The sequence below is a fragment of the Oncorhynchus gorbuscha genome, linkage group LG14, assembly GCF_021184085.1.
Source record: "Oncorhynchus gorbuscha isolate QuinsamMale2020 ecotype Even-year linkage group LG14, OgorEven_v1.0, whole genome shotgun sequence".
NCBI lineage: Eukaryota > Metazoa > Chordata > Actinopteri > Salmoniformes > Salmonidae > Oncorhynchus > Oncorhynchus gorbuscha.
The window spans coordinates 59,038,443-59,065,125 of NC_060186.1; the positions used below are offsets into that span (position 1 = coordinate 59,038,443).

General features: G+C 43.5%; 1 protein-coding gene across 3 annotated transcripts in view; it reads right to left on the bottom strand.

The window, feature by feature from the left end:
- Positions 1-1,046: 1,046 nt before the first annotated feature.
- mthfd1l (methylenetetrahydrofolate dehydrogenase (NADP+ dependent) 1 like) overlaps positions 1,047-26,683 on the bottom strand; it is a 98,840-nt gene continuing 73,203 nt past the window's right edge. For all 3 annotated transcript variants that reach the window (XM_046298682.1, XM_046298681.1, XM_046298683.1), the window contains 5 exons: positions 26,401-26,578; positions 13,748-13,855; positions 13,466-13,618; positions 3,607-3,720; positions 1,047-1,664 (listed from right to left, as the gene is read on the bottom strand). In XM_046298682.1, the coding sequence (XP_046154638.1) occupies positions 3,631-3,720; positions 13,466-13,618; positions 13,748-13,855; positions 26,401-26,578 (529 nt within the window). In that variant the 3' untranslated portion in view covers positions 1,047-1,664; positions 3,607-3,630. The remainder of the gene's footprint in view (positions 1,665-3,606; positions 3,721-13,465; positions 13,619-13,747; positions 13,856-26,400; positions 26,579-26,683) is intronic.

The following is a 26,683-nucleotide window of genomic DNA, read 5'->3' on the forward strand; positions in this document are numbered from 1 at the left end:
TAAGGGCAGTGGAAAACCAGGACAAACCTATGTAAAGCAAACATGGGTCAAATAGGCTACAGTTTGTCAGATAGTTAAGCTTCTTGATCCACACACACACCTGTAAGTAGTACTGATCCTTAAGGATACATTAAGAAATATGTAGGACCTGTCCTTGGTACTAAAATTAAACTGAAACTAAACACGGAATACTCAGTCATAGCGCAGTATCTACCTGTATGTAACTCGGGAGAAGTTGTTTTATTTGATCACATAAATGACAAGTTATCGCAATCAAATTGGACAGACTCAGGATTAACACTATGCATAAACAAACCCAATTTGACAAGACTCAGACTAACCAGTGCAATTTAATCCTATGACAGAGATGGATTATGATTTAAAGCTCTTGAATTTGTCATCACCCCAAAACAAAGAGGTTAAGTCCAGCATTACATGTACTTATGCACACACACACACACACACACACACACACAATTACAGCCCCCTCAGTATGAATGAGTGCATTATTTCCCCTCTGACAGTGGAACACACACACACACACTGTACTTCGAGAAACCCCAGAGAACAGAGGCAATAACAGACCTAGCAGGTGTGGCATGCCAGCTACGACAAAAGCACACATGTACACAGGAACCACGTAGCAACACAAACATCAGATCCTGACATTCTCGGGACCTGTGAGGGGGCCGGCTCTGAGGCCTGGATTTCAGGACCATCGAGGGCTAAACTCTAAATATGTGTGAGTAAATTTGTTGTTATGCATTCTGGTATTGTTGTGCTTGATTGTTTCCACATGTCTAGGTTCATGTGCATGTATTAGTGAGTATACTTGACTGTGCGCGTGATTGAGTGAGTGTATTCAGCTGTTCTGCATATGTACATTTTTAACCCAGACCAAAAATAGCCATTGTGCTTGCTTTGGAGGCTCTCCTGACAGAGCCCTGCGATAACAGGAAGAGGTCTGTGTCCAAACAGCAGATGGAATGTTCTCTGCTCACCTGATGGGTGTGAACAAGACAAGAATGCAAATAAGACAACAGAACTGTAGAGTAAATAAAATAGTTTATTTTAAAAAGGCACAGTTGTTATATGGTAGAAAACCATGGTTTTCCATAATCCATCTAATTAAACAGCATTAAGTAGAAGTAGAGCGTCAGCTAGTAACCAAACTGTGTAACAGCCACCCTGTGACATTTAGCAGGATGTGGTGGATTAAGAAATGTTAGACGAGGCTAGATAACCACATTTAAAACAACTTGTGCGTACAACATGAATTTAGTGCATAAATACATGAGCACTTGTACTGCATTACACTAAATAAAAGCATATTAAGCCACATTAAGAATGAAATGAAAACAATAAAACCAGCACCATGACATGAGATATTATAGTAGTTCATCTCAGTAAACAAATTTAAAAAGTAACAAAATCTTTTCCCTAATTTTTAAGGGGTTACAGTTAACAGAAATACAGCATGGTTAGGCCTTATTTGGTTTAATATCGTTGATGTGCAAAAGAGTGACCCCAGCCTTTGCAGTGGCGTTGTGGAACCCTGTAGAGGTAGGAAGTGCCATTAGAAGGGTTAAGCATCTTCCATGGAGGGTGTAGGGCTCTTCCTCCTCGCCATGCTCCCTACAGGGCAAGAGGGTCTTTCACAGAGCCTGAGGAGAGAAAATCAGAACGTTGGAGAAGAGAGTGACTGAGTGCATCTCTAAATCTAGGGTCATAGCCTTGGTGCTGAGTGAATAAGGAATAACACTGAGTGAAAATATCCAGAGGAGTACTGTGTATTGACGCTGAGGCAATATTTAACACACACACACACACCGTCTAGACCAAGTGAGCCACTCAGAGGAAGGACAATGAGTGTATGAGTGCTACACATGAATTACGTTAAATAATCATCAGGTTCCTACCCTACACGGCACCTTTCTCTACAACAACACATTGATTCAGTTTCATAGACATCATCAGGTTCCTACCCTACACGGCACCTTTCTCTACAACAACACATTGATTCAGTTTCATAGACATCATCAGGTTCCTACCCTACACGGCACCTTTCTCTACAACAACACATTGATTCAGTTTCATAGACATCATCAGGTTCCTACCCTACACGGCACCTTTCTCTACAACAACACATTGATTCAGTTTCATAGACATCATCAGGTTCCTACCCTACACGGCACCTTTCTCTACAACAACACATTGATTCAGTTTCATAGACATCATCAGGTTCCTACCCTACATGGTATGTGGCAGATAGACTACATAAGCATTTACAAACTGGTTCACTACTGACTGAATTTACAGGGAAAATGTAGCAGTGTTGTCTGACGGGATATAACGAGACTGTTGCTTACCGTGGCAGTGTTGTCTGACGGGATATAACGAGACTGTTGCTTACCGTGGCAGTGTTGTCTGACGGGATATAACGAGACTGTTGCTTACCGTGGCAGTGTTGTCTGACGGGATATAACGAGACTGTTGCTTACTGTGGCAGTATTGTCTGACGGGATATAACGAGACTGTTGCTTACCGTGGCAGTGTTGTCTGACGGGATATAACGAGACTGTTGCTTACCGTGGCAGTGTTGTCTGACGGGATATAACGAGACTGTTGCTTACTGTGGCAGTATTGTCTGACGGGATATAACGAGACTGTTGCTTATCGTGGCAGTGTTGTCTAACAGGATATGAGACTGTTGCTTACCGTGGCAGTGTTGTCTGACGGGATATAACGAGACTGTTGCTTACCGTGGCAGTGTTGTCTGACGGGATATAACGAGACTGTTGCTTACCGTGGCAGTGTTGTCTGACGGGATATAACGAGACTTGCTTACCGTGGCAGTGTTGTCTGACGGGATATAACGAGACTGTTGCTTACCGTGGCAGTGTTGTCTGACGGGATATAACGAGACTGTTGCTTACTGTGGCAGTGTTGTCTGACGGGATATAACGAGACTGTTGCTTACCGTGGCAGTGTTGTCTGACGGGATATAACGAGACTGTTGCTTACCGTGGCAGTGTTGTCTGACGGGATATAACGAGACTGTTGCTTACCGTGGCAGTGTTGTCTGACGGGATATAACGAGACTGTTGCTTACCGTGGCAGTGTTGTCTGACGGGATATAACGAGACTGTTGCTTACTGTGGCAGTATTGTCTGACGGGATATAACGAGACTGTTGCTTACCGTGGCAGTGTTGTCTGACGGGATATAACGAGACTGTTGCTTACTGTGGCATTGCAAACAACACAGATACACAGGCTGATTCATATGTAGCTAAGATAATAATTTCTCCATCTGGCTTACTAGAACTGTAAAGACATTGTTTGCGACAGCCACAGCCCTTAACCTTGGCAACAGCTACACCTCATTTCAGTAAAAGTGTTTTAAGCACCATTGGGTAAAATCTAAATGCCAACAATAACGTTGCTTAAACTCATCAGAATAAGATGAATGGCGTGCTATACAGCAACATCTATATCTGGGACTTGTCCAAAACGTGTGATCGATTTAGATCGACCAGCATTTTCAGCTACATATAATATGGAAATAAAAATGGGGTCATAATGGTTTGAATGGAATACTATTTTACCTGGGTGATTGTTCTGAAGCATGCTCAGAAGAGCCCAGTGATCTCCTCTGTAACTGGGTCGAGGTCGATGTCATAGAAACAGGGTCGCGTGGGCAGGCCTGGCATTGTACTCATCTGAGGGGGAGAGGGAGGGGGAAGAGAAAGAGCAAGTTAGTCATCTGTTCATTGCATTGAGCAATCACTTGTGAAAGCAGGTACAATTACTTGCTTTCCTTTTGAGTTGATTCAATTTGAATTCAGTTCCCAATTGAGTATTCGATTCATGAGTTTACATACATTTTATACATTAAATGATTGAAAATAACAGGAAATATTCAAAAGTTTAACAGCAATTTACAAACACTAAGCAGAGCAGCCTCTGGTCTTTACTGTAGTGTATTCTTCTAGCTCAGAGAGCTGCATTTCTAATAACTTAACCAGCAGTGACGCATGAGAGCCAATAACATTTTAATGTAATTTTGACAGGAGATTAAGAAAAATAACTAAACTAAATCAAATTTAATGGGAGACTAAGGTCAGACGGGGCGGGGCTCAGTGAGAGAAAAAAGGAGTTGATTGGACAACGACCATAGCCGTGGCCAACAGGGACAGCCAGCTGACTTGACCAATTCAAGCGACCAAAGCACTATTGATTGGGAGTAGGCTTGCAAAATTCTGGGACCATTCAATACATTCCCCAATATTCCCGAAATCCCAGTTGGATGATTCCTGTAATCAGGAGGGAAACAGCAGGAAATCCAGAATCCACCAAACAGGATTTCTGGAAAACCAAGGAATTTATTGAAAGTTCCCAGGGATTTTGCAACCCTATTTGGGAGTCATGCATGTGTCATTAGAACTCTGTTGAGATGCTATGGATCAGGTCATGTGTGTTGGGATGACAGTTATTGATGAGTAGAATGGAGAGGAAGACAAGGGAGAGGTTGTTGGCAAGGAGGATAAACTAGAATGATTAGTCCAGACTTGATCTTTACAGTCCAGATTAACTATGTGAACAGCCATTTTCCCGGAATTGCTTGTAGATTCTCAACAAATAACAGGACTACTGTTTTACTGTCTGTGATCCCCTACAGTCAAAGTACAGATAGTCCTATCTCAGGACGATCTGATTAACCTATTCCAGTAGCTATCGCAGCTTTCTCTTCATAGAAGACTCATACATTCATCTGTAGCGATGGACAAAACTCAGAAAATCTTTCATCTGCAGTTTCACACTGAAGTTACGTGGTGAAACAAACTAGACTTCAACAAATTCACTTAAACAGGTCAAGTCAAATTAACAAGAGCCTTAAACGACACTAAATATACAACTTAGCCCCAAATGACATTCCTACGTAACTATTACTGACTATCTAAGTTGGCCCTACAGTTGAGCCTAGAGTTAGGCTAGGACGTGACAACACCGGAAGTATTTTTCATTCAGCCAATCATCTTTCAGCTCCAAGAGATGACCCCAGTAAGACAAGCTGTCACCATTGGCGTCGGTTAACAAAGACATGGATGTTGATTAAGGTAGCCCTCCGCACCTCTCTGATTCAGAGGGGTTGGGTTAAATGCGGAAGACACATTTCAGCTAAATGCATTCAGTTGTACAACTGACTAGGTATCCCCCTTTCCCTAATGAGATCCTAATAAATCCAATCAAGAGGAAAAGTTACAGACCTATATGGTCATTGGTATTTAGCACACATAGAATTTTAAATAAAACCTCTCCCAGACCAACCATAACAACTCTAGCTGCTGTAAATGACAAGATTGTGTGTTAACTGCATAATGCTTCTGCATATTCATAACACCACAACACAGTTGCCCAATGGTAACTCATGAAGAGTGGGATATAAGGTTTGGAAAATATTTTCTATAATGAAATAACTGATCTGATGTTGAATTACTATAATCCAAACTCATTTAATTCAGTCTGCTGGAGATCAAATCACGATGAAGGTAGGGGCTTCCCTATTACTTCTACACTCCCATCTATGTGACTCAGAGAGTGATTGCCAAATGGGTTGACCACCCATCATAAGGACTGTGGTCTTTCCAGCGGTCAATGGTTCTGTTCTTTGTCCCGATGTGAGCGTCGAAAAAAATCACATTAAAATTCCAAGTAAACCAACCAAACTAGACCAGCCTGAAAAATAGAGGAGGGAAAGGTGGGAGATCATGGTCCCGGCACAAAATGTCTACAGTTACAAAGCTGACACAAGGTTTCCACCAAATCTGGTCAAAATCCTCTGGCAACGAAACACCCTTTCCCTAGGAAACTGTAGAACTGCACTGCAAATAGTTCATTCTAAGCCAGCCTAATAATCTTAATTGAGTGATAATTCCTAGTTTTTTTCCGTACCCCAAAAAAGGCAGATAATTTTTCCCTTCTTATTTTTAACCTAAAAAAGGCTTAATACAAGTAATTTAATCGTCGTAATAAGGTAAATTGTCTTGAAAAAATGTCTTGAAATAAGATAAATTACATGTACTAAGGCTTTTTTAGGTAAAAAATAAGAAAAATATCTGCCAATGACGTTAGATAATTCAGCTTGCTACAAAATATAATTCATTATCAACTGGGTGGTTCAAGCCCTGAATGCTGATTGGCTGACAGCCGTGGTATATCAGACCATATACCAAAAATATATATTTACTGCTCTAATTACATTGGTAACCAGTTTATAGTAGCAAATGAGGCACCTCGGGTGTTTGTGGTATATGGCCAATATACTACGGCTCAGGGCTGTATCCAGGCACTCCACGTTGTGTCCTGTATAAGAATATCCCTTAGCTGTGGTATATTGGCCATATACCACACCCCCTTGTGCCTTTTGCTTAAATAATGCACGGTATAATTCAACGGCAATGAAGTACATTTTTACATGTTCTATATCTGAGCTGCTTTTTAAAGCAAAAGTCGAATTGAAAACATTATTGGCATAGTTGAATTTGATTTTCATAACAGCACGCTACTGTGGGAGGACTGATGGTTTGGTTAGCTAAGCTAGCAAGTCTGTTTGGTTACCACGGCAACTATTGTAGCTACCTAGTAAACTTGATAGCTACTTCAGTGGATGTTGAACACATTTCTGACGTCAAATGAACACATTTCTTAGCCACAAATATAGCATTGGTATAGGCGGGATAATCAACTTGGGAACTTTATGCGTTTTCTGGAAGATTATGCAACGCCGTGGAAGGTTAATGCCACACCTTCCACATTATTTTCCATAGAACGCATTGCCCCTTGATTATTCCTTAACATTACAGTATCTAGGTTGTCTACATAGTGGAAGGACACAAAATCAGAGATCTACCCTGGGACCCTCAAGGAAAGAGTCAAAATGAGGGTATGACTGGGAGTATGAGACAGGCGAGGAGAAGACAACAAACTGCCCAGTAGAACAGAGCGTTCCTCTCACTAACGGAAGAGAATACACTCCTTCTGCAATAACATGTGCGGCTCCATTCCAAACAAAAACCTGTCTTCTCTCTACACTTTTTGACACGGAATTACAGAAACTAAGGGACTGAGCATCTAGTTCAATCGGACCTCAGAAGGTGAGTCATTAGGGCAAACGGGCACTGAAGCAGTTTTGGATTGGAGCAGCTAGTGTCACAGAGGACTAAGAACTTTAAACAGCTCAATTTGACTGGGGGTGGGGCTTAACAGAGAGAAGATTGAGAGCCTAGGAGGATATCCTGAGGTAGAGTAAATTAAAATCAACTGACTGCTTAAATGTTATTCTGGCGTGAGGCAGGGGAATTACGCATAATGAAATCATGGACATGAAGAGGAGGACATGTGAAAAGACAGTCACGAGTCTGCCTATGGTCAATAGGACTTGCTCTGAAAACACCCCGGAAAGAATGATCATCTCTCCAATATGGAGAATGGTTTATTTATCCAAAACAACCAATTTGTTACAATTTTGGACTTGGGAGACACTTGTCCTCTTATTTTGCATCTACATGTGTAATGCACCTGTGACTACCACTGTAATTTAGTAGTGCCTAGTGACTACCACTGTAATTTAGTAGTGCCTAGTGACTACCACTGTAATTTAGTAGTGCCTAGTGACTACCACTGTAATTTAGTAGTGCCTAGTGACTACCACTGTAATTTAGTAGTGCCTAGTGACTACCACTGTAATTTAGTAGTGCCTAGTGACTACCACTGTAATTTAGTAGTGCCTAGTGACTACCACTGTAATTTAGTAGTGCCTAGTGACTACCACTGTAATTTAGTAGTGCCTAGTGACTACTCGGTATTAAAAACCTCTTAAGGATCCGTAGGATCGGTGTCCCTATACCGGGATGGTTGTTGCTAACATATGCTAATGTGACTAGAATGACATTGTAAGTAACAGCAAGCTTTCCAAGACATAGACATGTCTTATATCATTAGAAAGCTTAAATTATTGTTAATCTAACTGCACTCCCCAATTTACTGTAGCTGTTACAGTGGAAAAATACCATGCTATTGTTAGAGGAGAGTGCAACAACAACAAACATTTTTTATCACAGCAACTGGTTTGATACATTAATCTCTGAAGGTAAATAATGTACTTACAGTCAGTAATCTTGCCTTGATTTGTCATCCTGAGGGTCCCAGAGATAAAATGTAGCATAGTTTTGTTTGATAAAATCAATTTTTATATTCAAATGTAGGAACTGGTTTCTACAGTTTGAACCTCTGTTTGTATTATATTTTATCAGATTTAATGTGTTATATCATCCCCAGTTAACAATTGGTTCATTCTTCCCCCCTCCTCTCCCCTGTAACTAGTTCCCAGGTTGTTACTGTAAATGAGAATGTGTTCAGTTAACTTACCTGGTAAAATAAGGGTAAAATAAAAATAAATTCTCCTACATTAATTTCACATTTCCACAAACTTCAAAGTGTTTGCTTTCAAATGGTATCAAGAATATGCATATCCTTGCTTCAGGGACTAAGCTACAGGCAGTTCGATTTGGGAATGTCATTTTAGGAGAAAATTGAAAAGGATCAGATCCTTAATTAACACTTCATAGTAAAAAAAAACTATGATAACACTTAATGTGAACCTGCATCATAGTGGCTACAGAACACTGCCATTACAAATGACAGAAGAGGTCATAAACAGTCCTGTCAGCAGAGTTAAAGCAGGACTAAAATAATGAACTCTCAGAGAGGAGGGAAGGTAGAAGAGGTTGATGGAGAAGATATGGTTCAGGTAGTGACAATAGGTGTGCTGTTCTCCTTTGGTCCCATACTCCTGAGGCAGCCGGGGAACTTGTCGGAACACGCAAAACACGGACGCTCTGTGGCTAAAGATGGAATCCTGGCTCTGCCAAGAAATTCCCTCCATTATTTCCAAACAATGCGCCATTGTCCGGGAAAACCTTGGGGCCGACAATGTAGCACTTATTCTATCACTGCGTAACACCCCTCCACTGCACTGGAGAGGAGTTGGGGGCTCTTAACTCAGAATACTACGAAATACCACAAAAACCCACAATTGATTTTACTCTTCCTACCACAGTGACTAATCTTGACACGGCTTCTCTCTCATCTCTAAATGAACCAAGTCCATGACTCTGGCTGGCCTCAGCCAGTCATATCTACTTTTCCTTGCAGAGACTGGTGATAATTCATCATGGTGGAGACAGTGTCCACCCATAATGGCTAATATGATTTGGAGGTGAAACAAATGTTACTCTGTCTGTCTGTGTGAGTGTGGATCGACATCTGAATGACTCAGAGATGCTATGTAAACAGATAGGCCAGCGGGTGTTAGTGCTCTTCTGACTGACGGGCCTAACTTCAAGTGAAGAATGGGAGTCCGCCTGATGAACCAAACTACTCAGTAATCTCCTCCACATTGCCTAACTCTCACACACTCACATTTAAACAAAACAAATATATATATTTTTGTGATTACTGATCAAATTAATTTATACTTAGCAGGTTTTTGTTATGTTTTAACAAACCTTTTTTATTTTTGTACTTATGTATTGTATATAGTTATTTTGTGGTGTGGTTTTCATATCAGCCCTTGAGCTTCCAACCTGCAACACTGTTATTTTGTGGTGTGGTTTTCATATCAGCCCTTGAGCTACCAACCTGCAACACTGTTATTTTGTTTGAATGAGTTTTTATGTGTATTGTTGTCTATCACTTGTTTTCTTTGGAGCAAATAAATAAAGAGATGAGGGGGGCAGCTTTGAACTCTGACCTGTGTGTGTCACACCCTGACCATAGTTTGCTTTGTATGTTTCTATGTTTTGGTTGGTCAGGGTGTGAGCTGAGTGGGCATTCTGTTACATGTCTAGTTTGTCTAGTTCTATGTTTGGCCTGATATGGTTCTCAATCAGAGGCAGGTGTTCGTCATTGTCTCTGATTGGGAACCATATTTAGGTAGCCTGTTTGGTGTTGGGTTTTGTGGGTGATTGTCCTTGTTACGGTCTCTGTGTTACTTTGCACCAGTATTAGGCTGTTTTGGTTTTCGTGTTACGTTTATTGTTTTTGATTCGTGTTTACTTTGTTTCATTAAACATGGATCGCAATAGCCACGCTGCATTTTGGTCTGACTCTACTTCACCTAAAGAGAACCGTTACAGTGTGAGTGTGTGCTTCCTTAACTGAGAAGTTCAGTGGTAAGTATGACCTGTCGCACCACATCCTGCTGCAAGTAGGGGTCTCTTTAAGGAGCTAAGGGGCGAATAGCACAACTTAACTGCAACATTTATTTAACTAGGCAAGTTAGTTAAGAACACATTTTATTTACAATGACGGCCTTCACTGGCCAAACCCGGAAGACACTGGGCCAATTGCGTGCCGCCCTATGGGACTCCCAATCACGGCTGGGTTGTGGTACAGCCTGGAATCGAACCAGGATGTCTGTAGTGACGCCTCAAGCACTGAGATGCTGCGCCACTCGGGAGACCAAAAAAGTCCATTCTGACCTCAGCCAGGGAAGTGCTACAGGAGTTTTGACAACTCACAGACGCACTGCCTTTCTCATGGGGGAATTGTAACATAAAGCTTCAATTATAAGATGTGAGGCTTTAGGCTGGTGTGTATATTAGTTTATGGTGTACTCAACAGTTTTACATTTGATTGGGATGTCACCGCGAGTGCATTGGGAGTTCACAGACAGAACCTGTAGATTAGAAACCTATATATTTCATGGATTACACTCCTTTGACATCTCTACAATATTGGAATTGTCAGGACTACACAAATCAAAACAGAGCTTGGAATTCCTGGTCAAAAGTTGTGTGTTGCGTATAGCTACTTTCAACTCTCTCTAAATATAACCTCTAGGTGACAGAGGCACAGCTGGACAAGTGATCAGGATCTATAAACTCCAGCTATTCTGTGCTTGATAAAGAGGAGACCTTCATGTCTTAAAGTAATGATGGACTGTAATTTATCTTTATTTAAGCTGTTCTTGCCATACATAACATGGACATGGTCTTTTACCAAATAGGGCCATCTTCTGTACACCACCCCTACCATGTCACAACACAACTGATTGGCTCAAACACATTAATGAAAGACATTCCACAAATGAACTTTTAAAAAGGCACACCTGTTAATTGAAATGCATTCCAGGTGACTACCTGGAAGCTGGTTGAGAGAATGCCAAGAGTGTGCAAAGCTGTCAAGGCAAAGGGTGGCTACTTTGAAGAATCAAATAGATTTGGATTTGTTTAACACTTTTTTTGCTTATTTAATAGTTTTGATGTCTTTACTATTATTTTAGAATGTAGAAAACAGTAACAAATTAAGAAAAACCTTTGAATGAGTAGGTGTGTCCAAACTTTTGACTGGTACTGTATGTATTAAAAGTCCCTGGTTGGACACCTCTGCTCTAATGGGATATGGATTCCACAGAGACCTATTGTTTTCCCTATGACCCCTCCCTCACATATCTGGGAAATGACATCAGCCCCTTCCTGGTTCCTCACCCAACTAAGGCCTTCACCTGCCCCTCCCCCTCCCCCTCTTTACTCCCGCGGGGCCTTCAGTTGGTCAAATCTCTCCACCTGCGAGAGAGAGCGAGATGACCCTGAGGTCAGGGTGACACAAAACTGACATGACAACCACAACAGTGCTAATTAAACTGGGTGCCATCCCTGCTTCACTGCTTACATTAGGTCTCGTGCTCACAAAGGCAGGTGCAGCGAAAGCAACCCGTCTCCCAGACAAAACATTCTCTCAAGTAACTAGCTAATACACAAGCATATTGTACAAACAAACATCAAAAACACTCACGTGTCAGATCAACACTCTGGCACGTGTTAAGAAAACCTACAGGATACACACCCAAATATATAGATGGCTGCCGTAACGCTCACTTGCCTTACACAGTAGTCTAAAGCTACTTATTGGGATCAAAGCACTTCAATTAATTCAGACATCAATTTAATAAAATGAATAAAAGGTCAAGTTCACCAAACTAAAAGACAGTACATTACAGGAACTAATCTGCTAGCCCTTTAGACATGGATCTAATCAGACGCCAGGAGGAGACTATGGGCCAGACGAAAAAGTTCAAGGAGCTGCTAGTAAATTCCCTCCGAGGTCAGGAGTCATAGTTCAAGGTTCGTGATGGCTACACAGGCCCTAGCAGATCAAAGCGGTGGAGGCGGGTGGCTGGATAGACGTCCTACCGACCGGCGGCCGCCCCTACCCAGCATGCCGGGGAAACAGTGGGGGACCAACTTCCTGTACGACCAACAACTGCCAACATCCAGCCAAGCCCATCATGCCCAACCCAGCACAGGGGCTATCTGTAAGGTCTGGGGTTAAGTCCAGTTCAGAAGAGGAACATCCAAAGGAGAGTAGAGGATAATAGATAGACACACACGGAAACCCAGTGTGTCTGCGTATGCGATAAGACTTTCAGTGGGCAGCTAAGGAAGTCTAGCAACTTCCTTAATGACAGAGAGTGTTCAGGGTCGAAAGGAATGAGGTTTAAAGCAGAGCTTCGGATGAAAGATTTAACTGACTAATGTATATATTTCTTTCTTCTTTTGACCCCCTTTTCTCCCCAATTTCGTGAAATCCAATTGGTAGTTACATCGCTGAAACTCCCGTACAGACTCGGGAGGTGTGAAGGTCGAGAGCCATGCGTCCTCCGAAAAAAAGACCCTGCCAAGTCGCACTGCTTCTCGACACATTGCTTGCTAGCCAGCCGCACCAATGTGTCGGAGGAAACACCATACAACTGAAGACCGAAGTCAGTGTGCATGCGACCGGCCCGCCACAAGGAGTCGCTAGAGCGCGATGAGACAAGGACATCCCGGCCAGCCAAACCCTCCCCTAAATCGGATGACGCTGGGCTAATTGTGCGCTGCCTCATTAGTCTCCCGGTTGCAACACAGCCTGGGATCGAACCCAGGTCTGTAGTGACGCCGCATCGCAGTGCTTTAGACTGCTGCACCACTCGGGAGGCCCCTAACTGACCAAAGTTTGAACTGAGAACTGTACAAGAGGGAATTACATATTTATTTATTTCTAAGCGTATGTTCTTGAATTCCTCAGAGCAGCAATGTAAGAGTAAGTCACACACACACATTGTTAAGAGAAATTCCTGGCATTTCTGGCGCCAGAACTCTGGTTAGAAGGACTACACCTCTGGAGGCACAGCTGGGCAGGGTCAAAAACACACAAGGGACACTAAAGAAAACCACACACAAACACAAAAGAATAGTCACAGACATATTCACTTCATACACAATGCGACTCTCTCCCGTCTCTACCACATGAGACACATTGAGAACCAAAAGTGGGTCACTGAGACCGTGTTCATGTGAAAAATGGCTTATCCCGACCTTAAATCCCTATGGGATTTGTGCTTCCAGAATCCAGACCACTCACCGTTCCCACCAATGGGTAGATGAATCCTGCCCCAATGCTGGCGCGGATGTCTCTGATTGGCAGGGTGAAGCCAGTGGGCGTGCCCTTCTTCTCAGGCAAGTGTGACAGGGACAGGTGGGTCTTGGCCATGCAGATTGGAAGCTTCCCGTAACCCTGCGGGCAGGAGCACATGAACATAATTAGACAACTGAATGAATTCAGTGTGTGTGCGTGTTGGTGCATGAGAAAGTGACTATGTAAAAGCTTCAATAGATCATGTGTAGTATGGTATGGTGACCTCACCTGCTGGTTGTAATAGTCTATCTTGGCCTGGGCCTCTGGAGACAGCTCGATGTCATCAGCCCCGTACACCTTCTGGGCTATCATCCTAATCTTCTCCACTATGGGGGTCTGGGAGGACAGAAGACATAGGACAGTATTCAGCCGGGACCTATGGGAAACAGACGTTTAGTCTCAAAAGGAACTAAAACCTTAAGGACTTTGCTCTCACACAGTGTCTACGCATGTGTACAGGTTCGCTTAACACTGTTACAGCGTGGTAGCCAGGGCACCAAACCAGCAGAGAAGAAGTTGAGCCTCACTCTTCAAAGCTCTTAGTTGTTGCGGAAATTGACCCACTATGCAGTTTACTTTCTGCATATACGTCATATCGCTGAATCTACCTTAAAAAAGGTATTTTTCTGTCACATTTAAAAATCAGTAGATAAATGCTAGGAGAGTAACAACTAAAAACAACCTAGGGAATACAGTATGTATTGTTCTTCCTGAGAAGGCCTTAGCAAGCCTAGGGTCGTAAACCCTTCTACTGCCAGTCATCTAAGGAAACAGAACTCCACTACATGATGCTAGCGCTAATCAGAGAGACAAGAAATGGCTCCATGGACCTACACACACACACCCGCAAATGCACGTGAGCCCACAAACACAGGCATAAAGACACACACGCAAACACAACCCTGCATGGTCTCTATAACAGGATCAGTTAAACAAAGTCACATTCCAAACTCACTAACTCAAACCAGCTGATGTTTTTTCCTCCGATTTTGGATGGGCTCCCAAAGACATGAACTCAAACATGGGACATTAAGGCATGGGGGCGTTTCACGCACGTAGCACAGATACACATACAGTGGGGCAAAAAAGTATTTAGTCAGACACCAATTGTGCAAGTTCTCCCACTTAAAAAGATGAGATGCCTGGAATTGTCATCATAGGTACACTTCAACTATGACAGACAAAATGGAGAAAAAAAATCCAGAAAATCACATTGTAGGATTTTTTATGAATTTATTTGTAAATTATGGTGGAAAAAAAGTATTTGGTCACCAACAAACAAGATTTCTGGCTCTCACAGACCTGTAACTTCTTCTTTAAGAGGCTCCTCTGTCCTCCACTCGTTACCTGTATTAATGGCACCTGTTTGAACTTATTATCAATATAAAAGACACCTGTCCACAACCTCAAACAGTCACACTCCAAACTCCACTATGGCCAAGACCAAAGAGCTGTCAAAGGACACCAGAAACAAAATTGTAGACCTGCACCAGGCTGGGAAGACTGAATCTGCAATAGGTAATCAGCTTGTTTTGAAGAAATCAACTGTGTGAGCAATTATTAGGAAATGGAAGACATACAAGACCACTGATAATCTCCCTCGATCTGGGGCTCCACGCAAGATCTCACCCCGAGGGGTCAAAATGACCACAAGAACGGTGAGCAAAAATCCCAGAACCACACGGGGGGGATCTAGTGAATGTCCTGCAGAGAGCTGGGACCAAAGTAACAAAGCCTACCATCAGTAACACACTACGCCGCCAGGGACTCAAATCCTGCAGTGCCAAACGTGTCCCCCTTCTTAAGCCAGTACATGTCCAGGCCCGTCTGAAGTTTGCTAGAGAGCATTTGGATGATCCAGAAGAAGATTGGGAGAATGTCATATGGTCATATGAAACCAAAATATAACTTTTTGGTAAAAACTCAACTCGTCCTGTTTGGAGGACAAAGAATGCCGAGTTGCATCCAAAGAACACCGTACCTACTGTGAAGCATGGGGGTGGAAACATCATGCTTTGGTGCTGTTTTTCTGCAAAGGGACCAGGACGACTGATCCGTGTAAAGGAAAGAATGAATGGGGCCATGCATCGTGAGATTTTGAGTGAAAACCTCCTTCCATCAGCAAGCGCATTGAAGATGAAACGTGGCTGGGTCTTTCAGCATGACAATGATCCCAAACACACCGCCCGGGCAATGAAGGAGTGGCTTCGTAAGAAGCATTTCAAGGTCCTGGAGTGGCCTAGTCAGTCTCCAGATCTCAACCCCATAGAACATTTTTGGAGGGAGTTGAAAGTCTGTGTTGCCCAGCAACAGCCCCAAAACATCACTGCTCTAGATGAGATCTGCATGGAGGAATGGGCCAATATACCAGCAACAGTGTGTGAAAACCTTGTGAAGACTTACAGAAACCTTTGACCTCTGTCATTGCCAACAAAGGGTTTATAAAAAAGTATTGAGATAAACTTTTGTTATTGACCAAATACTTATTTTCCACCATAATTTGCAAATAAATGAATTTAAAATCCTATAATGTGATTTTCTGAATTTTGTTTTTCTCATTTTGTCTGTCATAGTTGAAGTGTACCTATGATGAAAATTACAGGCCTCTCATCTTTTTAAGTGGGAAAACTTGCACAATTGGTGGCTGACCAAATACTTATTTTCCACCATTATTTGCAAATAAATTAATTTAAAATCCTATAATGTGATTTCCTGAATTTTGTTTTTCTCATTTTGTCTGTCATAGTTGAAGTGTACCTATGATGACAATTACAGGCCTCATCTTTTTTAAGTGGGAAAACTTGCACAATTGGTGGCTGACTAAATACTTTTTTTTGCCCCACTGTATGAAACAAACATACACATTGACCTTGCTCACTCCTACACATCCCTTCTTGAGGGTTATTTTGGAATTGTGAGACGTTTTGGGCATTACAGTCTAACATAAGGAGTGAGAACATCTAGATATACACACACTACTGTTCAAAAGTTTGGGGTCACTTAGAAATGTCCTTGTTTTTTTTAAAGAAAAGCTAATTTTTTGTCCATTAAAATATCAAATTGATCAGAAATACAGTGTCGACATTGTTAATGTTGTAAATGCCTATTGTAGCTGGAAACCATTTTTAAATATGGAATATCTACATAGGCCCATTATCAGCAACCATCACTCCTGTGTTCCAATGGTACATTGTGTTAGCTAATCCAAGTTTATTATTTTAAAAAGGTTAATTCATCATTAGAAAACCCTTTTGCAATTATGTTAGCAGAGCTGAAATCTGTTGACCTGATTAAAGAAGCAGTAAAACTGGCCTTAAGACTAGTTGAGTATCTGGAGCATTAGGATTTGTGGGTTCGATTACAGGCTCAAAATGGCTAAAAACAAAGGACTTTCTTCTGAAACTCGTCAGTCTATTCTTGTTGTGAGAAATTAAGGCTATTCCATGCGAGAAATTGCCAAGAAACTGAAGATCTCGTACATCTCTGTGTACTAGTCCCTTCACAGAACAGGGCAAACTGTCTCTAACCAAACTGTCTAACGTGATAAATTCAGAAACAACAAGAGAGTTTGTGGTCAAGTCAAAATGTACCACATGCAATTTAAGGAGGGACAGAAATAGTGCAGTGAAAGATACTCTGTTTTTTTATTTTGGAATTAGATTACCTGACTAACAGTCAACTCTTGCCCTCCAAAACAGATAAAGACAATTATGTGCCTATCTTCTCTCCACCTCCAGTTAGGTGGAGGAGGAATAATGGTCCAGGGCTGTTTTTCATGGTTCAGACTAGGCCCCTTAGTTCCAGTTAAGGGAAATCTGAACGCTACAGCCGACAATGAAATTATAGACGATTCTGTGCTTCCAACTTTGTGGCAACAGTTTGGGGAAGGCCCTTTCCTGTTTTAGCATGATAATGCCTCCTTGCACAAATCAAGGTCCATACAGAAATGGTTTGTTGAAATCGATGTGAAAGAACTTGACTGGCCTGCACAGAACTCTGACCGCAACCCCATCGAACACCTTTAGGAAGAATTGGAATGCAGACTGCAAGCCAGACCTAACTGCCCAACATCAGTGCTCTACCTGGCTAATGCTTTTGTGGCTGAATGGAAGCAAGTCCCAGCAGCAATGTTCCAACATCTAGTGGAAAGTTTTCCCAGAAGGGTGGAGGCTGTTATAGCAACAAAAGTGAGGACCAACTTCATATTAATGCCCAAGATTTTGGAATGAAATGTTTGACGAGCAAGTGTCCACATACTTTTGGTAATGCTGTGTACAAATCTGGGGGGCGTGTTCGACTGTACGCACCACATATCTGAGTGTCAGATCCAACACTGATCTATATTTGGTTTTAATGCAGACAAGCACTGGATCCAGCTTCACACAGATATGAGCTGGCGAAGGGCAGTCTACCATGACCTTTATGGTACTTTCAAGACAACTGGGAACTGGAAAATAGGTCGTCAAGTTATGACGTCAGTGATCTTTAGATTGGAAAGTCAGAAAGAGGCCAGAGTTCCCGATTTGGAATTCAGAGTTGGATAACAGTTAAACACTTATTTCAGATTTCCCAGTTGTCTGCAGTCGGAAGTCAGAAGTTTCCGAGTTCCCAGTTGTTTTAAAATCGGCATTAATGCTCAAAGGGATAGAGCAGAGTATTCCCTTCGAGTCAGGAACCAAAACTCCTCAGTGACCCGTGAATACATTGTCATTCGGGCACATGACAGCTCGATCAGCTGTTCGATTTCCCTTACCAGCATGTCAACTGAGCCAGGACCACAGTCCAACGGATTGGGAAGTAAGTCCCAAAGTGCCCTTCCAAGCATTGGAGGTGAGCGGTCATCACTCATGTGGGACACTTACTGATGCTGTTTTCTGTTATTTTCCTGACACAGAAAGTCAACCAAGTCAGTTGTTTTTTTAACCCATTGTGAATGACACAGTTCCGCTCTTAATGTGAAAAATCTTTCCAACACTCCCCCTCGATAACCACCAAGCCTCAGTGTGAAATAGAACATTTTCATGCTCTGATCCCATATCTCCACATAGTTTTGTGAACAGTGGCTGTGGTTTGATGTAGTTATCTGCTGGGGTATATCTCAGTTCTGTGCTCAGCTCTTTTGCCTCCAGTTGCTCTCAGTGTATCATATAAATGTGTCCATATGGCAGAGGGAGACACATTCATAACTAGAGTCCCGCCATAGAGTCCCATCTGGTCAAAAAGCATCTCGATCCTCACAGCTAACAGCCATTTGATGAGAATAAGCTGGGGAGTTTGAGTCGTTCAGTCAAGAGTTTCTTTTCCTCTTGATTGCTAGCAATAGCATAAACTCTTTGTTTAACAGTGTTATCCAACAACGATATTAATGTGAGTTTCTGTGCCTCGGCCTCCCCACACATTGTTTTCACCATATCAGCTGGGTTCGGTAATATCAAAGTCTTTGCAATAGTGTGTGGTTTCATAGCGTAGCAGGCCTTGCCATTAACTGTGGGAATGATTCAATTGCATACCTTTCCATGATCTAAGGGTGCTCCCTGGTTGAATTCTATCTTTTAGATTTGAATCGTTTTGATTTTTTAAGGTTAACCACATTACAATGATTCTGAGAAACAAAGACGATATTATAATATACACTGAGTGTACAAAACATTAGGAACACCTGCTCTTTCCATGACAAAACTGACTAGGTGAATCCAGGTGAAAGCTATGATCCCTTAATGATATCCCCTGTTAAATCCACTTCAATCAGTGTAGATGAAGGGGAGGAGACAGGTTAAAGAAGGATTTCTAAGCCTGGAGACAATTGAGACATGGATTGTGTATCTGTGCCATTCAGAGGGTGAATGGGCAAGAAAAAATATTAAAGTGCCTTTGAAATGGGGTATGGTAGTAGGTGACAGGCGCACTGGTTTGAGTGTGTCAAGAACTGATAGTCCAATACAACACTGGTGCCCAAAGACCCATAAAAGAACGCACAACTCGTCGTACCTTAGCACGAATGTGTTATGGCAGCCGAAGACCTTACATAATTCCACTTCTTTCAGCAAAAAACTGTGGTTGCAGGGGGCTAAGGAAGAAAAACCCTGGGAAATTGGAAAAACATTGCCTGTTCTGATGAATCCCGGTTGATGGGAGTACTAGGGTATGGAGAAAACCCATGAGTACATTTTTTTTTTTTTACCTTTATTTAACCAGGCAAGTCAGTTAAGAACATATTCTTATTTTCAATGACGACCTGGGAACAGTGGGTTAACTGCCTGTTCAGGGGCAGAACGACAGATTTGTACCTTGTCAGCTCGGGGGTTTGAACTCGCAACCTTCCGGTTATTAGTCCAACGCTCTAACCACTAGGCTACGCTTCCGCCCCATACATCCATCATGCCGTGGGTCAACATTGCAGTCTGGAGGTGGTGTGATGGTGTGGGGTGTGTTTTCATGACACACATTGGGCCCCTTGATAAAAGTGGAGCAACATTTGAATGCCACAGGATATCTGAATATCACTGCCAATCAGGTGCATCCCTTCATGGCAGCAGTATATCCATATGCAAATGTATTTTTCCAGCAGGATAATGCCCCATGCACAAAGCTAGGATTGTCCAGGAATTCAGCTGACTGCAGTGGCCTGTCCAGTCACCAGATCTCAATCCAATTGAGCATCTATGGGATGAGATTCCTCACAATCAAACTTTATTTGACTCTATGTAAACTGGAAACCACATATCCTGAGGCTGCATTCATTGTATCTGGGGATTTTAACAAGGCTAATCTGAAAACAAGACTCCATAAATTCTATCAGCATATCGATTGTGCTACCAGGGCTGGTAAAACCCTGGATCATTGTTATTCTAACTTCCGCGATGCATATAAGGCCCTCCCCTGCCCTCTTTTCAGAAAAGCTGACCATGACTCCATTTTGTTGCTTCCAGCCTACAGACAGAAACTAAAACAAGAAGCTCCCGTGCTCAGGTCTGTTCAACACTGGTCCGACCAATCTGATTCCACGCTTCATGACTGCTTCAATCACAAGGATTGGGATATGTTCCGCATTGCGTCCAACAACGAATACGCTGATTCGGTGGGCGAGTTCATTAGAAAGTGCATCGGCGATGTTATACCCACAGCAACGATTAAAACAGACCCAGACACCGTGTATTGATGGCAGCATTCGTGCGAAACTGAAAGCACGAACCAATGCTTTTAACCAGGGCAAGGTGACCGGAAATATAGCCGAATACAAACAGTGTAGCTATTCCTTCCGCAAGGCAATTGAACAAGCTAAGTGTCAGTATAGAGACAAAGTAGAGTCGCAATTCAACGGCTCAGACACAAGAGGTATGTGGCAGGGTCTACAGTCAATCACGGATTACAAAAAGAAAACCAGCCCCGTCTCGGACCAGGAAGTCTTGCTCCCAGTCAGACTAAATCACCTTTTTGCTCGCTTCTCTATCCACTGGATGTGTACCAAACTCACTAAAAGTGGCAGTAATAAAGCCTCTCTTGAAAAAGCCAAACCTTGACCCAGAAAATATAAAAAACTATCGGCCTATATCGAATCTTCCATTCCTCTCAAAGATTTTAGAGAAGGCTGTTGCGCAGCAACTCACTGCCTTCCTGAAGACAAACAATGTATACGAAATGCTTCAGTCTGGTTTTAGACCCCATCATAGCACTGAGACGGCACTTGTGAAGGTGGTAAATGACATTTTGATGGCATCGGACCGAGGCTCTGCATCTGTCCTCGTGCTCCTAGACCTTAGTGCTGCTTTTGATACCATCGATCACCACATTCTTTTGGAGAGATTGGAAACCCAAATTGGTCTACACGGACATGTTCTGGCCTGGTTTAGGTCTTATCTGTCGGAAAGATATCAGTTTGTCTCTGTGAATGGTTTGTCCTCTGACAAATCAACTGTACATTTCGGTGTTCCTCAAGGTTCTGTTTTAGGACCACTATTGTTTTCACTATATATTTTACCTCTTGGGGATGTTATTCGAAAACATAATGTAAACTTTCACTGCTATGCGGATGACACACAGCTGTACATTTCAATGAAACATGGTGAAGCACCAAAATTGCCCTCGCTAGAAGCATGTGTTTCAGACATAAGGAAGTGGATGGCTGCAAACTTTCTACTATTAAACTCGGACAAAACAGAGATGCTTGTTCTAGGTCCCAAGAAACAAAGAGATCTTCTGTTGAATCTGACAATTAATCTTAATGGTTGTACAGTCGTCTCAAATAAAACTGTGAAGGACCTCGGCGTTACTCTGGACCCTGATCTCTTTTGAAGAACATATCAAGACCATTTCAAGGACAGCTTTTTTCCATCTACGTAACATTGCAAAAATCAGAAACTTTCTGTCCAAAAATGATGCAGAAAAATTAATCCATGCTTTTGTCACTTCTAGGTTAGACTACTGCAATGCTCTATTTTCCGGCTACCCGGATAAAGCACTAAATAAACTTCAGTTAGTGCTAAATACGGCTGCTAGAATCCTGACTAGAACCAAAAAATTTGATCATATTACTCCAGTGCTAGCCTCTCTACACTGGCTTCCTGTCAAAGCAAGGGCTGATTTCAAGGTTTTACTGCTAACCTACAAAGCATTACATGGGCTTGCTCCTACCTACCTCTCTGATTTGGTCCTGCCGTACATACCTATACGTACGCTACGGTCACAAGACGCAGGCCTCCTAATTGTCCCTAGAATTTCTAAGCAAACAGCTGGAGGCAGGGCTTTCTCCTATAGAGCTCCATTTTTATGGAACGGTCTGCCTACCCATGTCAGAGACGCAAACTCGGTCTCAACCTTTAAGTCTTTACTGAAGACTCATCTCTTCAGTGGGTCATATGATTGAGTGTAGTCTGGCCCAGGAGTGGGAAGGTGAACGGAAAGGCTCTGGAGCAACGAACCGCCCTTGCTGTCTCTGCCTGGCCGGTTCCCCTTTTCCACTGGGATTCTCTGCCTCTAACCCTGTTACGGGGGCTGAGTCACTGGCTTGCTGGGGCTCTCTCGTGCTGTCCCTGGGGGGGGTGCGTCACCTGGGTGGGTTGATTCACTGTTGTGGTCGGCCTGTCTGGGTCCCGTCCCCCCCCCCCCCCCCTGGGTTGTACCGTGTCGGAGGTCTTTGTGGGCTATACTCGGCCTTGTCTCAGGATGGTAAGTTAGTGGTTGAAGATTTCCCTCTAGTGGTGTGGGGGCTGTGCTTTGGCAAAGTGGGTGGGGTTATATCCTTCCTGTTTGGCCCTGTCCGGGGTGTCCTCGGATGGGGCCACAGTGTCTCCTGACCCCTCCTGTCTCAGCCTCCAGTATTTATGCTGCAGTAGTTTATGTGTCGGGGGGCTAGGGTCAGTTTGTTTATCTGGAGTACTTCTCCTGTCCTATTCGGTGTCCTGTGTAAATCTAAGTGTGCGTTCTCTAATTCTCTCCTTCTCTCTTTCTTTCTCTCTCTCGGAGGACCTGAGCCCTAGAACCATGCCCCAGGACTACCTGACATGATGACTCCTTGCTGTCCCCAGTCCACCTGGCCATGCTGCTGCTCCAGTTTCAACTGGCCTGGGCCCTAGGACCATGTCCCAGGACTACCTGACATGAGGACTCCTTGCTGTCCCCAGTCCACCTGGCCATGCTCCTGCTCCAGTTTCAACTGTTCTGCCTTACTATTATTCAACCATGCTGGTCATTTATGAACATTTGAACATCTTGGCCACGTTCTGTTATAATCTCCACCCGGCACAGCCAGAAGAGGACTGGCCACCCCACATATGCTCTCTCTAATTCTCTCTTTCTTTCTCTCTCTCGGAGGACCTGAGCCCTAGGACCGTGCCCCAGGACTACCTGACATGATGGCTCCTTGCTGTCCCCAGTCCACCTGACTGTGCTGCTGCTCCAGTTTCAACTGTTCTGCCTTATTATTATTTGACCATGCTGGTCATTTATGAACATTTTGGTCATGTTCTGTTATAATCTCTACCCGGCACAGCCAGAAGAGGACTGGCCACCCCACATAGCCCGGTTCCTCTCTAGGTTTCTTCCTAGGTTTTGGCCTTTCTAGGGAGTTTTTCCTAGCCACCGTGCTTTTACACCTGCATTGTTTGCCGTTTGGGGTTTTAGGCTGGGTTTCTGTACAGCACTTTGAGATATCAGCTGATGTACGAAGGGCTATATAAATAAATTTGATTTGATTTGAGGACAATACAGTGCCACTGACACGGCCCACTACCAAAACCTGCGGACTCTCCTTCACTGCAGCCGACATGTGTAAAACATTTAAAAGTGTTAACCCTCGCAAGGATGCAGGCCCAGACGGCATCCCCAGCAGCGTCCTCAGAGCATGCGCAGACCAGCTGGCTGGTGTGTTTATGGACATATCTGCTATTTGAGCAGCTAACCGATCGCTGCAGCTGTACATAGTCTATCGGTAAATAGCCCACCCAATTTACCTACCTCATCCCCATACTGTTTATATTTACTTTTCTGCTCTTTTGCACACCAGTATCTCTTCCTGTACATGACCATCTGATCATTTATCACTCCAGTGTTAATCTGCAAAATTTTAATTATTTGCCTACCTCCTCATGCCTTTTGCACAGAATGTATATAGACTCTCTTTTTTTCTACTGTGTTATTGACTTGTTAATAGTTTACTCCATGTGTAACTCTGTGTTGTCTGTTCACACTGCTATGCTTTATCTTGGCCAGGTCGCAGTTGTAAATGAGAACTTGTTCTCAACTAGCCTACCTGGTTAAATAAAGGTGAAAAAAAAAAAAAAAAAATATTCAATCAACCCTTATCCCAGTCTGCTGTTCCCACATGCTTTAAGAGGGCCACCATTGTTCCTGTACCCAAGAAAGCCAAGGTAACTGAGCTAAACGGCTACCACGCCATAGCACTCACTTCTGTCATCATGAAGTGCTTTGAGAGACTAGCCAAGGACCATATCACCTCCACCCTACCTGACACCCTAGACCCTAGCCCCAATAGGTCCACAGGCGACGCAACCGCAACCACACTGCCCTAACCCATCTGGACAAGAGGATACCTATGTGAGAATGCTGTTCATCGACGACAGCTCAGCATTTAACACCATAGTACCCTCCAAACTCGTCATCAAGCTCGAGACCCTGGGTCTCAACCCCGCCCTGTGCAACTGGGTACTGGACTTCCTGACGTGCCGCCCCCAGGTGGTGAGGGTAGGTAACAACATCTCCACCCCGCTGATCCTCAACACTGGGGCCCCACAAGGGTGCATTCTGAGCCCTCTCCTGTACTCCCTGTTCACCCACGACTGCGTGGCCATGCACGCCTCCAACTCAATCATCAAGTTTGCGGACGACACTACAGTGGTAGGCTTGATTACCAACAACGACGAGATGGCCTACAGGGAGGAGGTGATGGCCCTCGGAGTGTGGTGTCAGGACAATAACCTCACACTCAACGTCAACAAAACAAAGGAGATGATTGTGGACTTCAGGAAACAGCAGAGGGAGCACCCCTCTATGCACATCGACGGGACAGCAGTGGAGAGGGTAGTAAGTTTTAAGTTCCTTGGCGTACACATCACAGACAAACTGAGTCATGATTAGGTGACTGACTAGGGGAGCTCAAGTATTCAGGTCTCAAGCAAGGTTACTCATCACGCAGGGGCACACTGGGACCAGAAGCCAGCCCTGGTATTTCTAAAACACCGGCCCATTTTTCCCCTTGAGGCCCCCATTAGCAGCCAGAATGATAATTTTGCGCATAAAACCCAAGTCAGACAGGCCCACTGGGCTATAAATGGACCAGCCCATCTGGCATTTGCCTGAAATGGCAGATGGCCAGTCCGCCTCTTTCATCATGTGAGTAACCACCTGGTATGGTTTGGCCAAAGCAGACCCGTTCTTGGCAAGTCTTCTCTTCACACCTCCTCTGTGAGGCATAGCAGGGATATTGCCCTGGGTCGGAGGAAAGGCCACTTGGACCTACTCCGCCACATGCAACAGGCTTTATGTATAAGGGTTGTTCATAGGGTCACAGGGAGGAACTGGATGGGATACAGTAGCACAGTACAGTAACACACGCCCCTATGCCCCTGGCCCTGACCACAGCATTCTCACAGGGCTCAGAGGAATGACAGTGTGTCAAGACCCTTTAACAAGCCCCAAACAATTAATATCACAGGTCAGTGCTGCACCACGCTAATACTAACCACCACCCAGTGCTTACACATATACAAGCTAGCAGTGTGTCTCTTTGCCATAGCTTCACAGTGAACTAGAGATGGGGTTTATTCCACTAATTCAATTCCAACTCTGTAAATTCCATTTAGTTCAATTCAAAGTCCATCCGTCAGTCCATCTCTGAATTCTGAGATAATTAAATTCCTCTCAAGTCCAACGTTCCAATAATTCCATTCCCAATTCAATATTATGCCCAACAATTCCACAAATTCTAAATCCACAGGGGTTCAGGCTGATCATGTCACTCAGTTCAGACAGCATAGCTATACTGGAAATATACAAATACATTTTTGTGCTGCATGGTTTGAACTCCATGTGCATGAATTCCAAGATTGATGAAATTAAAATTGAATTCAACGTAAATTATTCACTTCATGAGTTAATTCAATAATTGAATTGGAATTTCAAATCTAAATTGAGCCCAACCCTGCATAGCTCCCCATGTACTGTAAAGCTAACATTACTGGTGAAATAAATGTGACCCGACCTTGCAGGCTCAACAAAAGCTCAGTGTCAGTTAAGTGTTGTAGGTCTGCAGAAACATGACAAGTTTGTCTATTTAGCTTACTTACTTTCCAGTACTTCCAGATTAGTGCTTAGAAGTGTAAACTATAGGCTAGATGTCGTAGTGCAATGGGGCGTCTGTCTCTCACCTCTTGGCTGTAGAGGAACTGGAAGTGGCTGGGCTGACTGCCGGCCTGCTTCACTGCCTGGGCCAGCTCCACCGAGCCACGGCCACCCCGCGCCCAGTGATGACACGGCACGGCATCCGACGCCCCAGACTCCTTGGCCATCTGGCACACCAGGTCGATCTCAGCCTGCGTGTCGGTCCTGTGGAGTAGCCAAGGAGACGGTAACCATAGAGGAAACCAGGGAAACAACTGTAGGGATTGGAGCAATGAATGGTGTGACTGACAGTTGTTGGGACACATAACA